Here is a 16,648-nt window from a genome sequence, read left to right as displayed (position 1 = left end):
CCCCCCTCTCAGAACTACAACTCCCAGAGTTCCCTGTGAAGAGGGGTTGACTGTGAAATCCCTTTGGGAGCTGCAGCTGTGTGTTTAGAAATCACCTTACTGTGCAAAGGTAAAATTGACAGTTGTTGCTCCATCAGGAGTCAGCAAACTTTTTCAGCAGGGGGCCAGTCCACTGCCCCTCAGACCTTGTTGGGGGGGGGGGCTGGACTATATTTTTTGGGGGGGAGTGAACGAATTCCTATGCCCCACAAATAACCCAGAGATGCATTTTAAATAAAATGACACATTCTACTCATGTAAAAACACGCTGATTCCTGGACCGTCCGTGGGCCGGATTTAGAAGGCGATTGGGCCGGATCCGGCCCCCAGGTCTTAGTTTGCCTACTCATGCTCCATCCCCTTTTGGCTCTTGTTCCACTTACCACAAAATTTAATAAATAACACAGTGCTGAAAAGATGCAATAGGCCGTAGCTGTTATCGTTTTCTCATGCAGAGCGGAGAAAAATGGAAAGAGGGTCTGTGCCGCGAATGCGAGTGCCAGGATTCCGATGTGATTTGCTCCTCTCCGTCCTGTCTGACTTGCTCCACAGGCAGTGTGGCAGTTGCTGCAGCAGGACAATGTTGCCCTCCTTGCGAGCCAGGTATTTTTATGACTGTTGTACTTTGTTTCTTCAAATGTCTCGCCCCCCTTGTCCCTGAAGGCTCGGGTGCAGGTATCCTGTGTTTGTTTACTCGTTTGTCTTATTTATTTGAAGAGTCTTTGCCCTGCTCTTCAGCCGGAAAGGGTGCCTTACAAAGATTCCAACACAAAAGGGTGTGTGTGTGTGTGTGTGTGTGTGTGTGTGTGTGAAGACAGGCAAACTAATATCAGTGTACTGGATGAAGCAAAGATCACCAGTGTTGAAGCAATGATTCTTCAACATCAACTTCGTTGGACTGGTCATGTTGTGCAGATGCCTGATGATCGTCTTCCAAAGCAACTACTCTATTCCAAACTTAAAAATGGAAAACGTATTGCTGGTGGTCAAACAAAAGAGGTTTTAAGACTCTCTCAATACAAATCTAAAAAAAATGTAGTATAAACACCGACAACTGGGAAACACTGGCCTGCGAGCGCTCCAGTTGGAGAACAGTCTTTACCAAAGGTGTCATGGACTTTGAAGACGCTCGAACTCAGGAAGCAAGGGAGAAACGTGCTAAGAGGAAGGCACGCTTGGCAAATCCACACCGTGATCAACTCCTGCCTGGAAACCAATGTCCCCTCTGTGGAAGGACGTGTGGTTCCAGAATTGGCCTCCACAGTCACTTATGGACTCACTGTTAAAACTGTGTTTATGGAAGACAATCTTACTTGGCTACGAGTGATCACCGAAGAAGAAGTGTATTAACTGTGGTTGTAATAACAACTGCAACAAATACTGCATATGTGCATATATATTTTTATTTCTTCGTGCTTTTAATGTGTGATGTTTTATTGTGTTTTTAACATTATGTTGGGAGCCACCTAGAGTGGGTGGCATAATAAGAATAAGAATAAGAATAAGAATAATAATAATAATAAGAAGAAGAAATAATAGCATTTGTACCCCACTCTTCAGCCAGCAAAGCTCCCAGAACAACTTACATGAAATCAAAACAAGACACTCCTTACCCACAAGGTTACATCCTAAGAAACAAACAAACAAAAATACAACACAGGGGCAAGGAGGGAAGGGGGAGAATTCAAAAACTCAGCCCCCAATTTCTAGCGGGTGGCGCTGTGGGTTAAACAACAGAGTCTAGGACTTGCCGATCAGAAGGTTGACGGTTTGAATCCCCGTGGCGGGGTGAGCTCCCGTTGCTCGGTCCCTGCTCCTGCCAACCTAGCAGTTTGAAAGCACGTCAAAGTGCAAGTAGATAAATAGATACCACTCTGGCGGGAAGGTAAACGGCGTTTCCGTGCGCTGCTCTGGTTCACCAGAAGCGGCTTAGTCATGCTGGCCACATGACCCGGAAGCTGTACACCGGCTCTCTGGGCCAATAAAGGGAGATGAGCGTCGCAACCCCAGAGTTGGCCATGACTGGACCTAATGGTCAGAGGTCCCTTTACCTTTACCTTTATCCATATCTCTCCCACTGATAAAATGGCTGCCCCCAAATGACAGAAAAGAGGCCTGATAAAACCTTTGCCCTCTGATTGTTACACTCAACTATACTGAACCAGAGTTGCCTTTTCTTCACCAACAACAGGTCGGTGCCATGCGGATTGTGTGACCTGCTCACAGTCTTTTGACCTCTGCGACGTCTGCCGTGACACAACCAAGCTGCTGCAGGCTGGGCGCTGTGTGGCCAGCTGTGGATCCGGGTATTATCAGGATGCTGGACTTTGCTTAGGTAATCTATTTATTATTTACAATACAGTCATACCTCGGGTTACAGACGCTTCAGGCTGCGGTTGTTTTTTTTTGGGTTGCGGACCGCCAAAACCCGGAAGTACTGGAATGGGTTACTTCCGGGTTTCAGTGGTTGCATATGCGCAGAAGTGCTAAATCGCGCTTTGCACATGCACAGAGGTCCCAAATTGCAACCCGCATGTGCGCAGATGCGCCGCTGCAAGTTGCGGATGCTGTGGGTTGTGAACGTGCCTCCCACACAGATTATGTTCACAACCCGAGCGTCCACTGTATTTCAAATATTCTACTTAGCTGCAGAAAAACAAAACATTTTCATGTTTTTTTTATGCCTGTAACACTCTGTGGGGTGCTTTTCTGAATAATGAAAAGCAGACTTACTTATCAACTTTTCCCTACAAATAAAATAATGACTTAATAACCTGCCCTTCTTCCTTGCAGATGATTCCAGGTAAGGAAGGATGAATCTGTCAATTGTGGCTTCCCTTTGTCAGGAAAAAGGGTGCTGACAGCATGCCCAGAGTTGTGTTGACTTTCAAAGTTCGTCAGTGTGTGCTTTTCAACAAGAGGGATGCCTTTGTGGTTTTCAGTTGGTCAGAAACCTCACAGAATCGTAGAATTGTAGAGTTGGACGTTGGATGACTAGAGTCATCTAGTCCAACCCCCTGCAATGCAGGAATCTCAACTAAAGCATCCCTGACAGATGGCCATCCAACATACCCAGCTCCTTCAACCATTCCTCATAAGGCTGGTTTCCAGATCCTTGATCATCCTGGTAGCTTTCCACTGCATGTGTTCCATCTTGTCAATATCCTTCTTAAATTGTGGTCCAAAGACTCACTCCATGTGCGGTCTGACCAAGACCAAACAGACACTAGACTTCTGCTGATGCAACCAGGAATAGCATCAGCTTTATTTGCGGCTGCATCACACTGTTGTCTCATGTTGAGCTTCTTATCTACTAAGACCCCTAAATCCTTTTCACATGTGCTACTGGCAATCCATGGGACCCGGGTGGCACTGTGGTCTAAAGCACTGTTCCTAGGGTTTGCCGATCAGAAGGTCAGTGGTTCGAATCCCCGCGACGGGGTGAGCTCTCGTTGCTCGGTCCCTGCTCCTGCCAACCTAGCAGTTCGAAAGCACAAAGTGCAAGTAGATAAATAGGTACTGCTCCAGCGGGAAGGTAAACGGCGATTCCGTGCGCTGCTCTGGTTTTGCCAGAAGCAGCTTAGTCATCCTGGCCACATGACCCAGAAGCTGTACACCGGCTTCCTCAGCCAGTAAAGCGAGATGAGCACTGCAACCCCAGAGTCATCCGCAACTGGACCTAATGGTCAGGGGGGTCCCTTTACCTTTACTGGCAATCCAGGTGTCCCCTATCTTAACATATGTGCAGCTGGTTCTTCTTGCCTAAGTGCAGAACCTTGCATTTGTCCCTATTGAAATTCCCTTCATTAGTTTTGGCCCAATTCTCCAATCTGTGAAGGTCATCTTGAATCCTGATTCTGTCTTCTGCGCCATTGGCTACCCCTTCTAGTTTGGTGTCATCTGCAAATTTGATGAGCATCCCATCAACTCATTTATCCAAGTTGTTCATAAAGTTGTTGAACGACACTGGGCCCGAGACAGAACCCTGCGGCACCCCTCTTGTCACTTTTCCCCAGGATGATGAGGAACCACTCATCATCATCCATAGCAGAGCCTTCTACCGAGATTACTGATACCCGTATGATGATTTAGATCCTTTGTAAGCACCTGAAAGGCCATATCAAGGAGGGAGTGCTGTATGCACTCAAAGGACCTGTGAAATTGATTTATTGGCGTAACCCTCGCTAATTGATTTACGATCCCCAATTAGCTCTTTATGGCAGATCCGGCAGGTCCGGCACACTTCCTCTGCGCGCCTCTGCTCCTTCTGCTGCTCCAGTCACGCCGTAGCAGAGTTCACACAGCGGGAAAAGCTATCACGTCCTTTGACAAACACACAGAGTACAGGTTTGTCTATTTACAGTCGTTTATTCCAACAAATCTCCGGAAAATCCAGGACTACTTGCAGCCATGACAAAACTGCTTCCTTTCCCCTCACAGCATAGAGTGAGAATGGCAAACTCCTCCCAAAACTCCTCCCAGCTTCGAAAACTGATGTCAGAATGGTGTGGCATCATGGGAACAACTTAACCTGTTAAGTTCCAAACTCAACACCCCCCCTTGCCGCACATTCTGACAAGACCCTTTTGAGTTCAACACCTTCCCCTTTGCCTTGTGCCCCTTCCCGGCATCTTTCCCAGGCACCTGTTGAACCCCTTCAACACTCCCAGAATCACACTGTGCGAATCTTGCCCACGCACTTGTTGCCTGGTATCTTTCAGGTGGAACGCCCTTTGTTGTGCGACTAGACCTTCTGGGCACAAACTCAGATGTTACCTCTGACTCCCCGCTACTAGGAACTGTGTCCTCAACATCACGGGAATCCCCCTCTGACTTAAAGCGTTTTCGAATCCTCTCCATTACACTCACAGGAGAACTGGGCTCGCTTTTGGGTGTTCTCTTAACACCTTGTGGAGAAGCTACAGATACCTCCTCCTGTTCCTGACTTTGGTCAGTTACCTGATCGTCATCATCGGATTCTGAATCCTGATCTTGGACCTGGTCCTCATCACCGGGATCAGCCTCTGCCTCCCTTTCCTCAGAATCAGATAGACATTCTGAGAGCACATCACGCATGACAGCAGTCTGTGACTTTTTATCCTGCTCATAGAACTCAGCGTGTTTACTGATCAGTAACTTACTCTGATCACCTGATGGAAATGCAAACCTCCATGCACGTGCTTCTGGCTCATACCCACAGAAGATCATTTTCCGGAACTTGGATCCATCTGGCCCCTGCAAAGCAGTAGGTACTGGCACAGATGCACCTGACCCAAACATACGCAAAAAATGAATCTGGGGTTTCCTGCCATGCAACAACCTAAACGGTGTGTCACCTACCATGGAATTGTAGGTCCGATTGCAGGTGAAGCCCACATACTTGATTGCCTCCAGCCAAAACCTTGGAGGTAACACAGAATCTTTCAGCAACACCTGTGCAGTTTTAACCAGAGCCTGACGTCTCAGCTCTGCCACCCCCCCCCCGATTGGGTGAAGTCACTGTGTGACGTATCCCTTTCTTGCGAAAGAACTTTTGCAAAGCAGAACCTGTTGACTGGGCTCCTCTGTCACTTGTGACAGCTTGCACCCTGGTGGAAAACCTTTGTTCCACCTCCTCAATCCACCCTTTGATCAGCTGTGCTGCATCATCCTTGGATTTGAGACCAAGAGTCCAGGTATTCTGTGTATAATCATCCTGCACCGTCAGCAGAAACCTTGACCCTCCCAGACTTGGTTCCCTTACAGGACCCCACAAATCTATGTGAACCATTTCAAAAGGTCTTGTGGTTACCCTCTCCACTTTTGGATAACTGCATCCTTTTACCTTTGCCAGTTTGCAAGTTTCACATTTCACAGCATATCCACATTCTGAAATTTGACAACCTTTGGAAACCTCCGGCAGCACCTGTAGTTCTTCTAGAGAACCATGAGCTGTTCGTGCATGCCAAGCATGGACACATGAATCATGATTGGGAATTGTAGCACGCAGTGCTTGTGCTTTCTCAACCTTCCCATCACCCTCCAGAGACGTTTTAAGAATGAAGAGATCATTCTGCCCCTTTTTAACCTTGGCAAATATCCTCCCTCCTTTGGAGATTGTGCAGACATCATCCTGAAAATAAACCTTAAATCCCTTTTTTAACAAATAAGGTACAGACAAAAGGCAGTGGTGCATCCCTGGAACGGTACAACACTCCAACGTCTCCTGTAAAACAGAAAAATGCACATTTACAGTATTAGTCACATTTCTTTTCTGTCCATTTGCGAAGAGAACAGTCTTCCCAGCAGGAATTGCCTTGCAATTCCACATCTCGACAGCAGGAGTCTCTGGAATCAAATTGCAATTAGCTGCAGAGTCAATAACAAAACAAAGCTCTGAGCCTGTCTCACAGCCTTGCTCAAACAAAGCAAGACTGGCCGTGAGTTGATACGTCTCTTCCTGGCACCTGGCATGTCCACCAGCCTCAGTCCCACGTCTGGTTGTTTTCCCAGACCGGTTGCCATGGAAACCCGACTGGTTCCCATGAGAGGTGTCCTTGAAGCCTTCCTGTGCAGCTGCTCTCGCTCTCTGTGGGCAGTCTCTTTTGAAATGACTGTTGGATCCACACACGTAGCACCGACGAGTGGAAAAAGCCTGAACAAAGCTCTCATCTGGCTTGGCCCCCCCTTTTTCCCGGTGGAGCTCCCTGCGCCAGACTTGCTCTCCCTGAGGCGCCTCTCCTGTTCGTCAGCCAAGCGTCCTGTGACATACGCCAGAGTCAGATCTTGCGGACTCATAGACTCCAAAGTTAGACATAAATTGTCATAACTTTTGTCCAGAGAGCTTAGCAAAATATAAACCTTCAGCTCATCTGTAAAGTTCACCTGCAACAGCCGCAGCTCATTAAACACAGAGAGCATCTCTGTAACATGCTGTCTTATGTCCCCACCTGGACGCAGCTTCATCTCAAACAAACGCCTGGTGGTGTGGATTTTTGCACCAGCCGTGGTCCTGTGGTGCACTCTCTCAAGAGCAGCATAAGCTTCATGCGCAGTTTCCAACCCCTCCACATGGGGCAATTGTGAACCCTCCAAACTGAGCACTATAGCTCCCAGGGCTTTCTGATTTTTTCTCTGCGAAGCATGCGCATCTGCAATTGCTGCAGCCGCAGCTCCGGCGGCTGGTTGAGGCAGTGGAGGCCTTAAGACCGCCTCCCAAAGACCCTTAGCTACCAGCCAGGCCTTCAGCTTTCGACTCCATTCCGCCCAATTCTGGCCGTTTAACTTTTCGAAAGGCACGGAGAATGAATCATGGCCGTCCGCCATCTTCTTCCGTTCTCCCAAGGGGCCCCAAGCTCACTCACCAGCTTATCCGGCACCTGTTCGTGGAGAAACGATTCCCTGCTGCTCTCAGCTCCCAGCAACACAGGCGAATCTCTGCGTCTTTCAGCTAGCCGCTTGCCTCCGCCTCCTGCCGTGCTTCTCTGTTCAAAACCGCAGACTTCAAAGCTCCCGGCAGTATCTCCAGTGATAGCTTTACGATCGGTGATTAAGCACCCATAACCTGTGAAATTGATTTATTGGCGTAACCCTCGCTAATTGATTTACGATCCCCAATTAGCTCTTTATGGCAGATCCGGCAGGTCCGGCACACTTCCTCTGCGCGCCTCTGCTCCTTCTGCTGCTCCAGTCACGCCGTAGCAGAGTTCACACAGCGGGAAAAGCTATCACGTCCTTTGACAAACACACAGAGTACAGGTTTGTCTATTTACAGTCGTTTATTCCAACAAATCTCCGGAAAATCCAGGACTACTTGCAGCCATGACAAAACTGCTTCCTTTCCCCTCACAGCATAGAGTGAGAATGGCAAACTCCTCCCAAAACTCCTCCCAGCTTCGAAAACTGATGTCAGAATGGTGTGGCATCATGGGAACAACTTAACCTGTTAAGTTCCAAACTCAACACCCCCCCTTGCCGCACATTCTGACAAGACCCTTTTGAGTTCAACACCTTCCCCTTTGCCTTGTGCCCCTTCCCGGCATCTTTCCCAGGCACCTGTTGAACCCCTTCAACACTCCCAGAATCACACTGTGCGAATCTTGCCCACGCACTTGTTGCCTGGTATCTTTCAGGTGGAACGCCCTTTGTTGTGCGACTAGACCTTCTGGGCACAAACTCAGATGTTACCTCTGACTCCCCGCTACTAGGAACTGTGTCCTCAACATCACGGGAATCCCCCTCTGACTTAAAGCGTTTTCGAATCCTCTCCATTACACTCACAGGAGAACTGGGCTCGCTTTTGGGTGTTCTCTTAACACCTTGTGGAGAAGCTACAGATACCTCCTCCTGTTCCTGACTTTGGTCAGTTACCTGATCGTCATCATCGGATTCTGAATCCTGATCTTGGACCTGGTCCTCATCACCGGGATCAGCCTCTGCCTCCCTTTCCTCAGAATCAGATAGACATTCTGAGAGCACATCACGCATGACAGCAGTCTGTGACTTTTTATCCTGCTCATAGAACTCAGCGTGTTTACTGATCAGTAACTTACTCTGATCACCTGATGGAAATGCAAACCTCCATGCACGTGCTTCTGGCTCATACCCACAGAAGATCATTTTCCGGAACTTGGATCCATCTGGCCCCTGCAAAGCAGTAGGTACTGGCACAGATGCACCTGACCCAAACATACGCAAAAAATGAATCTGGGGTTTCCTGCCATGCAACAACCTAAACGGTGTGTCACCTACCATGGAATTGTAGGTCCGATTGCAGGTGAAGCCCACATACTTGATTGCCTCCAGCCAAAACCTTGGAGGTAACACAGAATCTTTCAGCAACACCTGTGCAGTTTTAACCAGAGCCTGACGTCTCAGCTCTGCCACCCCCCCCCCGATTGGGTGAAGTCACTGTGTGACGTATCCCTTTCTTGCGAAAGAACTTTTGCAAAGCAGAACCTGTTGACTGGGCTCCTCTGTCACTTGTGACAGCTTGCACCCTGGTGGAAAACCTTTGTTCCACCTCCTCAATCCACCCTTTGATCAGCTGTGCTGCATCATCCTTGGATTTGAGACCAAGAGTCCAGGTATTCTGTGTATAATCATCCTGCACCGTCAGCAGAAACCTTGACCCTCCCAGACTTGGTTCCCTTACAGGACCCCACAAATCTATGTGAACCATTTCAAAAGGTCTTGTGGTTACCCTCTCCACTTTTGGATAACTGCATCCTTTTACCTTTGCCAGTTTGCAAGTTTCACATTTCACAGCATATCCACATTCTGAAATTTGACAACCTTTGGAAACCTCCGGCAGCACCTGTAGTTCTTCTAGAGAACCATGAGCTGTTCGTGCATGCCAAGCATGGACACATGAATCATGATTGGGAATTGTAGCACGCAGTGCTTGTGCTTTCTCAACCTTCCCATCACCCTCCAGAGACGTTTTAAGAATGAAGAGATCATTCTGCCCCTTTTTAACCTTGGCAAATATCCTCCCTCCTTTGGAGATTGTGCAGACATCATCCTGAAAATAAACCTTAAATCCCTTTTTTAACAAATAAGGTACAGACAAAAGGCAGTGGTGCATCCCTGGAACGGTACAACACTCCAACGTCTCCTGTAAAACAGAAAAATGCACATTTACAGTATTAGTCACATTTCTTTTCTGTCCATTTGCGAAGAGAACAGTCTTCCCAGCAGGAATTGCCTTGCAATTCCACATCTCGAAAGCAGGAGTCTCTGGAATCAAATTGCAATTAGCTGCAGAGTCAATAACAAAACAAAGCTCTGAGCCTGTCTCACAGCCTTGCTCAAACAAAGCAAGACTGGCCGTGAGTTGATACGTCTCTTCCTGGCACCTGGCACGTCCACCAGCCTCAGTCCCACGTCTGGTTGTTTTCCCAGACCGGTTGCCATGGAAACCCGACTGGTTCCCATGAGAGGTGTCCTTGAAGCCTTCCTGTGCAGCTGCTCTCGCTCTCTGTGGGCAGTCTCTTTTGAAATGACTGTTGGATCCACACACGTAGCACCGACGAGTGGAAAAAGCCTGAACAAAGCTCTCATCTGGCTTGGCCCCCCCTTTTTCCCGGTGGAGCTCCCTGCGCCAGACTTGCTCTCCCTGAGGCGCCTCTCCTGTTCGTCAGCCAAGCGTCCTGTGACATACGCCAGAGTCAGATCTTGCGGACTCATAGACTCCAAAGTTAGACATAAATTGTCATAACTTTTGTCCAGAGAGCTTAGCAAAATATAAACCTTCAGCTCATCTGTAAAGTTCACCTGCAACAGCCGCAGCTCATTAAACACAGAGAGCATCTCTGTAACATGCTGTCTTATGTCCCCACCTGGACGCAGCTTCATCTCAAACAAACGCCTGGTGGTGTGGATTTTTGCACCAGCCGTGGTCCTGTGGTGCACTCTCTCAAGAGCAGCATAAGCTTCATGCGCAGTTTCCAACCCCTCCACATGGGGCAATTGTGAACCCTCCAAACTGAGCACTATAGCTCCCAGGGCTTTCTGATTTTTTCTCTGCGAAGCATGCGCATCTGCAATTGCTGCAGCCGCAGCTCCGGCGGCTGGTTGAGGCAGTGGAGGCCTTAAGACCGCCTCCCAAAGACCCTTAGCTACCAGCCAGGCCTTCAGCTTTCGACTCCATTCCGCCCAATTCTGGCCGTTTAACTTTTCGAAAGGCACGGAGAATGAATCATGGCCGTCCGCCATCTTCTTCCGTTCTCCCAAGGGGCCCCAAGCTCACTCACCAGCTTATCCGGCACCTGTTCGTGGAGAAACGATTCCCTGCTGCTCTCAGCTCCCAGCAACACAGGCGAATCTCTGCGTCTTTCAGCTAGCCGCTTGCCTCCGCCTCCTGCCGTGCTTCTCTGTTCAAAACCGCAGACTTCAAAGCTCCCGGCAGTATCTCCAGTGATAGCTTTACGATCGGTGATTAAGCACCCATAACCTGTGAAATTGATTTATTGGCGTAACCCTCGCTAATTGATTTACGATCCCCAATTAGCTCTTTATGGCAGATCCGGCAGGTCCGGCACACTTCCTCTGCGCGCCTCTGCTCCTTCTGCTGCTCCAGTCACGCCGTAGCAGAGTTCACACAGCGGGAAAAGCTATCACGTCCTTTGACAAACACACAGAGTACAGGTTTGTCTATTTACAGTCGTTTATTCCAACAAATCTCCGGAAAATCCAGGACTACTTGCAGCCATGACAAAACTGCTTCCTTTCCCCTCACAGCATAGAGTGAGAATGGCAAACTCCTCCCAAAACTCCTCCCAGCTTCGAAAACTGACGTCAGAATGGTGTGGCATCATGGGAACAACTTCCCCAGGATGATGAGGAACCACTCATCATCATCCATAGCAGAGCCTTCTACCGAGATTACTGATACCCGTATGATGATTTAGATCCTTCGTAAGCACCTGAAAGGCCATATCAAGGAGGGAGTGCTGTATGCACTCAAAGGACCTATTGATGGCATTTACCATTGTACTGTTGAGAGTGTATTAACTTATGGTCTGTGTGTGTGGTTTGGGAGCTGCATGGTCAGGGAAAAAACAATGCTGTCCAGGGTTGTAAAGACTGCAGAGAGAATAATTGGGTGTACTCTTCCCACCTTGGATCAAATCTATGCTTCCAAGTGCCATTAAAAAAGCTGCAGAGATAGCACAGGATAGTGCGCACCCCGGAAATGATATCTTTCAGCTGGAAAGGGTTATAAAGACTAGGACTAGCCACCTGAGAAACAGTTTCTATCCAAATGCGATTTTGGTTTTAAATGCAGTGTAAGGAGTATATTGTATTTAAAAATGGGGTATCAGAGTTTTTCGGGGGCTGACCAGGTTGGGATAGCTGGGATAGCAGGCTTGTAGGTTTTTGAATGTCTTACGTAGATTCGTTGTTCTGTATGGGACAATGACAATAAAGATTATCGTATCGTATCGAGTGGAAGGGCAGTCTCCAAAGTGTGGAGATATGGCCCCAAGGCTACCAGTTGCAGATTCCTGTTCTGTAAGAAACTCTTCTTTCTTTCCTGTCTTGGCCAGCCTGCAAGAAGACATGCTCTAATTGCACTGACGGGTTTGTGTGTACAGCATGCAAAGATTCGCTGCAGTTGAAGGATGGCCAGTGTGTGGCATCATGTGGTGAAGGATTCTTTCCAGGACCCCTCCAATGCTCAGGTAAGATAGATACCCATGTTTGATGACATGAGTTGTTTGTGTATTCTCCTTGGTCTAGTAAGGACAGCCAGTATGGCTCAACAATAGATAGCATGTTTGTTGTGGAGCTGGTCTCAAATGCCCTCTAAACTCTGAATGACTTTTTCTCTACTATATGTTTTGGAAAGTTGTTCTTCCTCTATGCATTTGGACACCTCTTACAATATTTCAGCCACAATGTGCATGATGGTTTCCGGAGATCAAGGAGAAGTTTTCCATCTGTTTTTGGATACAGTTGGGTGCCATTTTGAATCAAGATGGTGGACTGAACATTAGAATTCCTAAGCAATGCTGAGTACAAGGCTGCTAATATTTTATGTAAAAGAGATGCTTGATAACAATACAAAACAAAAATGTCAAACAGTAGCTGCTGTTATTAAACTGATACAAAAAAAGGTTTTAAAAATAACAAGAACAATGGAAGATTTTGTATTTCGGCTGCCAATTGCCATAACTAAGTGGAAACGAAATATATGAAGAATGTTAGGGTATATTGATACACACATAATTTTATTTGTAAGCTGCCTTTCTACAGTTAAAACCATGCTCAGGGCAGCTTACAGCATGAAAAAATAGACAATTGCAAACATAACATAATAAAATATCCAAAAATACGCAACCACATTGAAACAATTTCCACATAAATCATAGCATCTAAAATAATGATACAAAAAAGTTAATAAAAGCAACACATGCACCCCAACAAAAATCCCTAAACAATACCCTGGCCATGCTAATCTATGCTAAGTTTGCAATCCTATGCTCATATACTTCCCTAGGAGTAAAACCCATTAGACTCAATGGTGCTTACTTCTGAGTACACATGCACAGGATTACACTGTAAATTAAGCTCAGAACAGACCTTTTTAAATTAATGGACCTGACTTACTCATGTTCATTAATTTCAATGGGCTAACTTTGAGTAAATTGAATACCACCCATTGTGTACAGATCCAATAATAAGCACAATATTTCGTGATTGTTGAAATCAGTCTCAAGAAAAATTGGTGTGTGTGTGTTAGAGAGAGAGATCGGGTGCTTTTTAGGTATTTTCCCAGTCTCATTTAAAAGGTCATATTTGGCCTAATTACCACATTGTTAACAATTGGCCCAAATTGCATTTTGCTGAGAAATCATATATTATGTGGGTAGAAAGCATTCTGCGAACAGAGCGCACTTGCATAGGCTTGAAAAGGCATAACTCATTTTCTTTCCATGATCCAGGCTTCTTAGGAATTTAGAATGTGTTTTGGCAAAGGCTGACAGAGGGGAACAGGGGGAGATGAGGGCACAGAGGCAGTGAGCAGGGTCTGGGCAGGACATTTTGAGAGAAGTGGGAGAGAACATGAAACATTGGCAGCCAAGCCCAGCTCAACCCACCCATTGCTGGATTGTTCTAATTTAATTTGAGCGGTTCAAACATGTCTGCTCTGAAGAAAACTCCACTGACATCAGTGGGGCTTACTCTCAAGTAAGCTTAATTTCCCAGTCGCTGGGAAACCCTAGCTTAATTTAGGCCACAAATCCATTTTTTAAAAATGTTCACATTGTGAAAATCACAAGTATAGTCATACTTGCTTCAGGTTGAGCGTTTTCAGGTTACATTCCGCGGCGACCTGGAAGTAACGGAGCGTATTACTTCTGGGTTTCGCCACTCGCGCATGTGCAGATGTTCAAAATGATGTCATGCGCATGCGCAGTAGCGGCGAATCGCGACATGCGCAGACGCGCAGTCGTGGGTTACGCTCTACTCAGGAAGCGAACAGGGCTCTGGAACGGATCCTGTTCACATCCAGAGGTACCACTGTAGAAGTGCTCTGTAGAAGGAAGAGCCGCATTCCCCGAAATAACAGGGAGTTTTATGGTCATCATGCCGTTGTCTGACAGTGTCCTGCAAACCCTGATGTCCTTCCAGTGAAAAAAGTAATAGATTCACTTCTTACCCTCTGAACCATTTGCAACATGCTGCCTTTAATAATAGCACACTTTCAGCAGGCAATAGGACAGCAGGAGGTTCCCCTCTTGCTTCTAAGTGGTTCTCCATCTTTATGCAAGATGGAATTCTGAGTAGGAAGCAGCTGGCAATCTGCATGTTAATATGGTAGCTGCATGATGCCAGTACTTGCCAGCTGATTATGCCAAACACTGTCCGCCACCATTTTAGGACCAATGGATCTCTGTAATTTTCAGCCTCCTGAAGCCTCTGGCTAGAGGATTGAAAACTTGAGAGGCACTGTTCTTACACGCTGTGCGATCCTGTGCATGTGTGGCTTGATAATTTGCAAATGGGTTACCAAATAGTTCTTACAACGGGGGTCAGAATTAGACAGCCCCTGGGCCAAATCATGCATATGCACACACACTGAGACCGAAATGAGACCTGGAAGGAGTTTACATTGGCTGATACTTCGCAGGGTGGGAGCTGTGGTCTCCCAAATCCTTTTGAAAGTAGCCTTCCAGCAAAACTGGTTTCATAGCCAGGCTGGTACCGAAAGTCCCCTTCATGTTGTCGTTTTGCCTTGCGTGAGAAATGTGCTGCCTCTGGGTCCAAGGTTTTTAGAATCACAAGGTCTAGAAATTTATTGCATCTGGGGAAAGGAAGCTGGGATTTTCTAAAGATGGCATTCCCCACTTAGAATATGCACAGTGCACAAATCAATGTTCCTTTAGAATTTGCAAATACAGTGATACCTCGGGTTAAGTACTTAATTCGTTCCGGAGGCCCATACTTAACCTGAAACTGTTCTTAACCTGAAGCACCACTTTAGCTAATGGGGCCTCCCGCTGCTGCTGTGCCGCCAGAGCCCGATTTCTGTTCTTATCCTGAAGCAAAGTTCTTAATCTGAAGCACTATTTCTGGGTTAGCGGAGTCTGTAACCTGAAACATATGTAACCTGAAGCGTATGTAACCCAAGGTACCACTGTATTGATGGCAAAATCTGAATTTTGCACTTGCCCAGTGAACTAATGGATGTGAGTGAAACACACATAGTCTTGCACTCGTAGATTGAAAAGGTGGTCTTTCCCATGTGGCTGAGCAGAACAGGCTTTCCTTCCGGTCTACTCCTACTGAGTTTTACATTTTCCCTCTTGCTCTGCTTTCTTCAGCGTCTCTTAATTGGCGAGGCCCCCCGTGCAGCCAAATATGGCTATTCGTTTCACTGTATTACTGCTTTTGCAGCTCACTCGTCCCGCATTTCATCCGTATTTGCAGTCATGCATGTCGGCGGGAGAAAGTTGCTGGGAAAATTTCTTCTCTCTTTTCCTCCAAGGAGTTGAAGCAATTTGTTTTAGTTCTGCCTGACTGCACTTTTCTGCATAAAAAGAAGGGGGGGGGGGAGAGAGAGAAAACCCACGGAAGAAAGTGCTGGGTTTCAGAACTTGTTCATAACTCAGTAGGCTATCCACTTCCCTCACCACGTGTGTGTTTTTGGCTCGAGGCATTAGCGGGAAGAAGACAGATTAAGCTGACATTAAGCCCCTCTCTGTACCCTGGTACAGAGTGTCTGCAAATGGATAACTTCCCCAGCGATCACTTTTCTCTGATGCTCAGTGCTGAAACCTCGTGAGACGACGGCCATCCGTTAAGTCCCACGAGGTGGTGAAAAGAATTTTCCTAGACATGCAGTCGGAAATCTGGGAAAGCGTCCGAGTGGTGAGATTCCTCTCTTAGCTTGGTCACTGCTTTCCCTTCTGCCAGTCAGTTCAGATAGTACCAGTGGTCTGACTCAATAAAAAACAGGTTTCCCATACGGTTACATGCGCACCGCAGTAATTTTCCACTTCATCGTTTGAGCTATTTATTTGGTTTTTAAATTTATAATGTATACTGTCGTACCTTGGTTCTCAAACGCCTTGTGACTCAAACGTTTTGGCTCCCGAACACCGCATACCCGGAAATGAGTGTTCCGGTTTGTGAACGTTCTTTGGAACCCGAAAGTCTGACTCAGTTTCCGATTGAGTGCAGGAGGCTCCGGAAGCCACTCGGAAGCCGCACCTTGGTTTTCAAACGTTTTCCGAAGTCGAACGAACTTCCGGAACCGATTCTGTTAGAGAACCAAAGTACGATTGTATTAGAAATGTTTATTACTTGTTTTTTAAATAAATGTTTATTAGAAGTGGCCGAGGAGCCTTTAAAAAAGCAGCACTGGGAAAAAATATTATATCAATGAGATAACGAAAGTATAGTTGAAACGAAGTACAGTCATACCTTGGGTTACAGCCGCTTCAGGTTGTGTTTTTTTGGGTTATGGACCGCCAAAACCTGGAAGTACCAGAACGGGTTACTTCCGGGTTTCAGCGGTCACGCATGCGCAGAAGCGCCGAATTGCAACCTGCGCGTGTGCAGACGCACAGATCCAGGTTGCGAATGCTGCAGGTTGCGAATGTGCATCCCGCACGGATCA

The 16,648-nt window shown here is 47.0% G+C and overlaps 1 protein-coding gene across 2 annotated transcripts in view; it reads left to right on the top strand.

Annotated features, from left to right (window-relative positions):
* Positions 1-16,648, top strand: part of FRAS1 (Fraser extracellular matrix complex subunit 1) — a 390,698-nt gene that overhangs the window by 181,474 nt on the left and 192,576 nt on the right. For both annotated transcript variants that reach the window (XM_081206862.1, XM_081206861.1), the window contains exons 11-13: positions 495-642; positions 2,231-2,374; positions 12,069-12,203. In XM_081206862.1, the coding sequence (XP_081062988.1) occupies positions 495-642; positions 2,231-2,374; positions 12,069-12,203 (427 nt within the window). The remainder of the gene's footprint in view (positions 1-494; positions 643-2,230; positions 2,375-12,068; positions 12,204-16,648) is intronic.

Source organism: Podarcis bocagei, assembly GCF_964188305.1.
Source record: "Podarcis bocagei genome assembly, chromosome: 9".
NCBI lineage: Eukaryota > Metazoa > Chordata > Lepidosauria > Squamata > Lacertidae > Podarcis > Podarcis bocagei.
The sequence above is the reverse complement of the archived record's forward strand: the minus strand, read 5'-3'. Positions and strand labels throughout refer to the sequence as shown.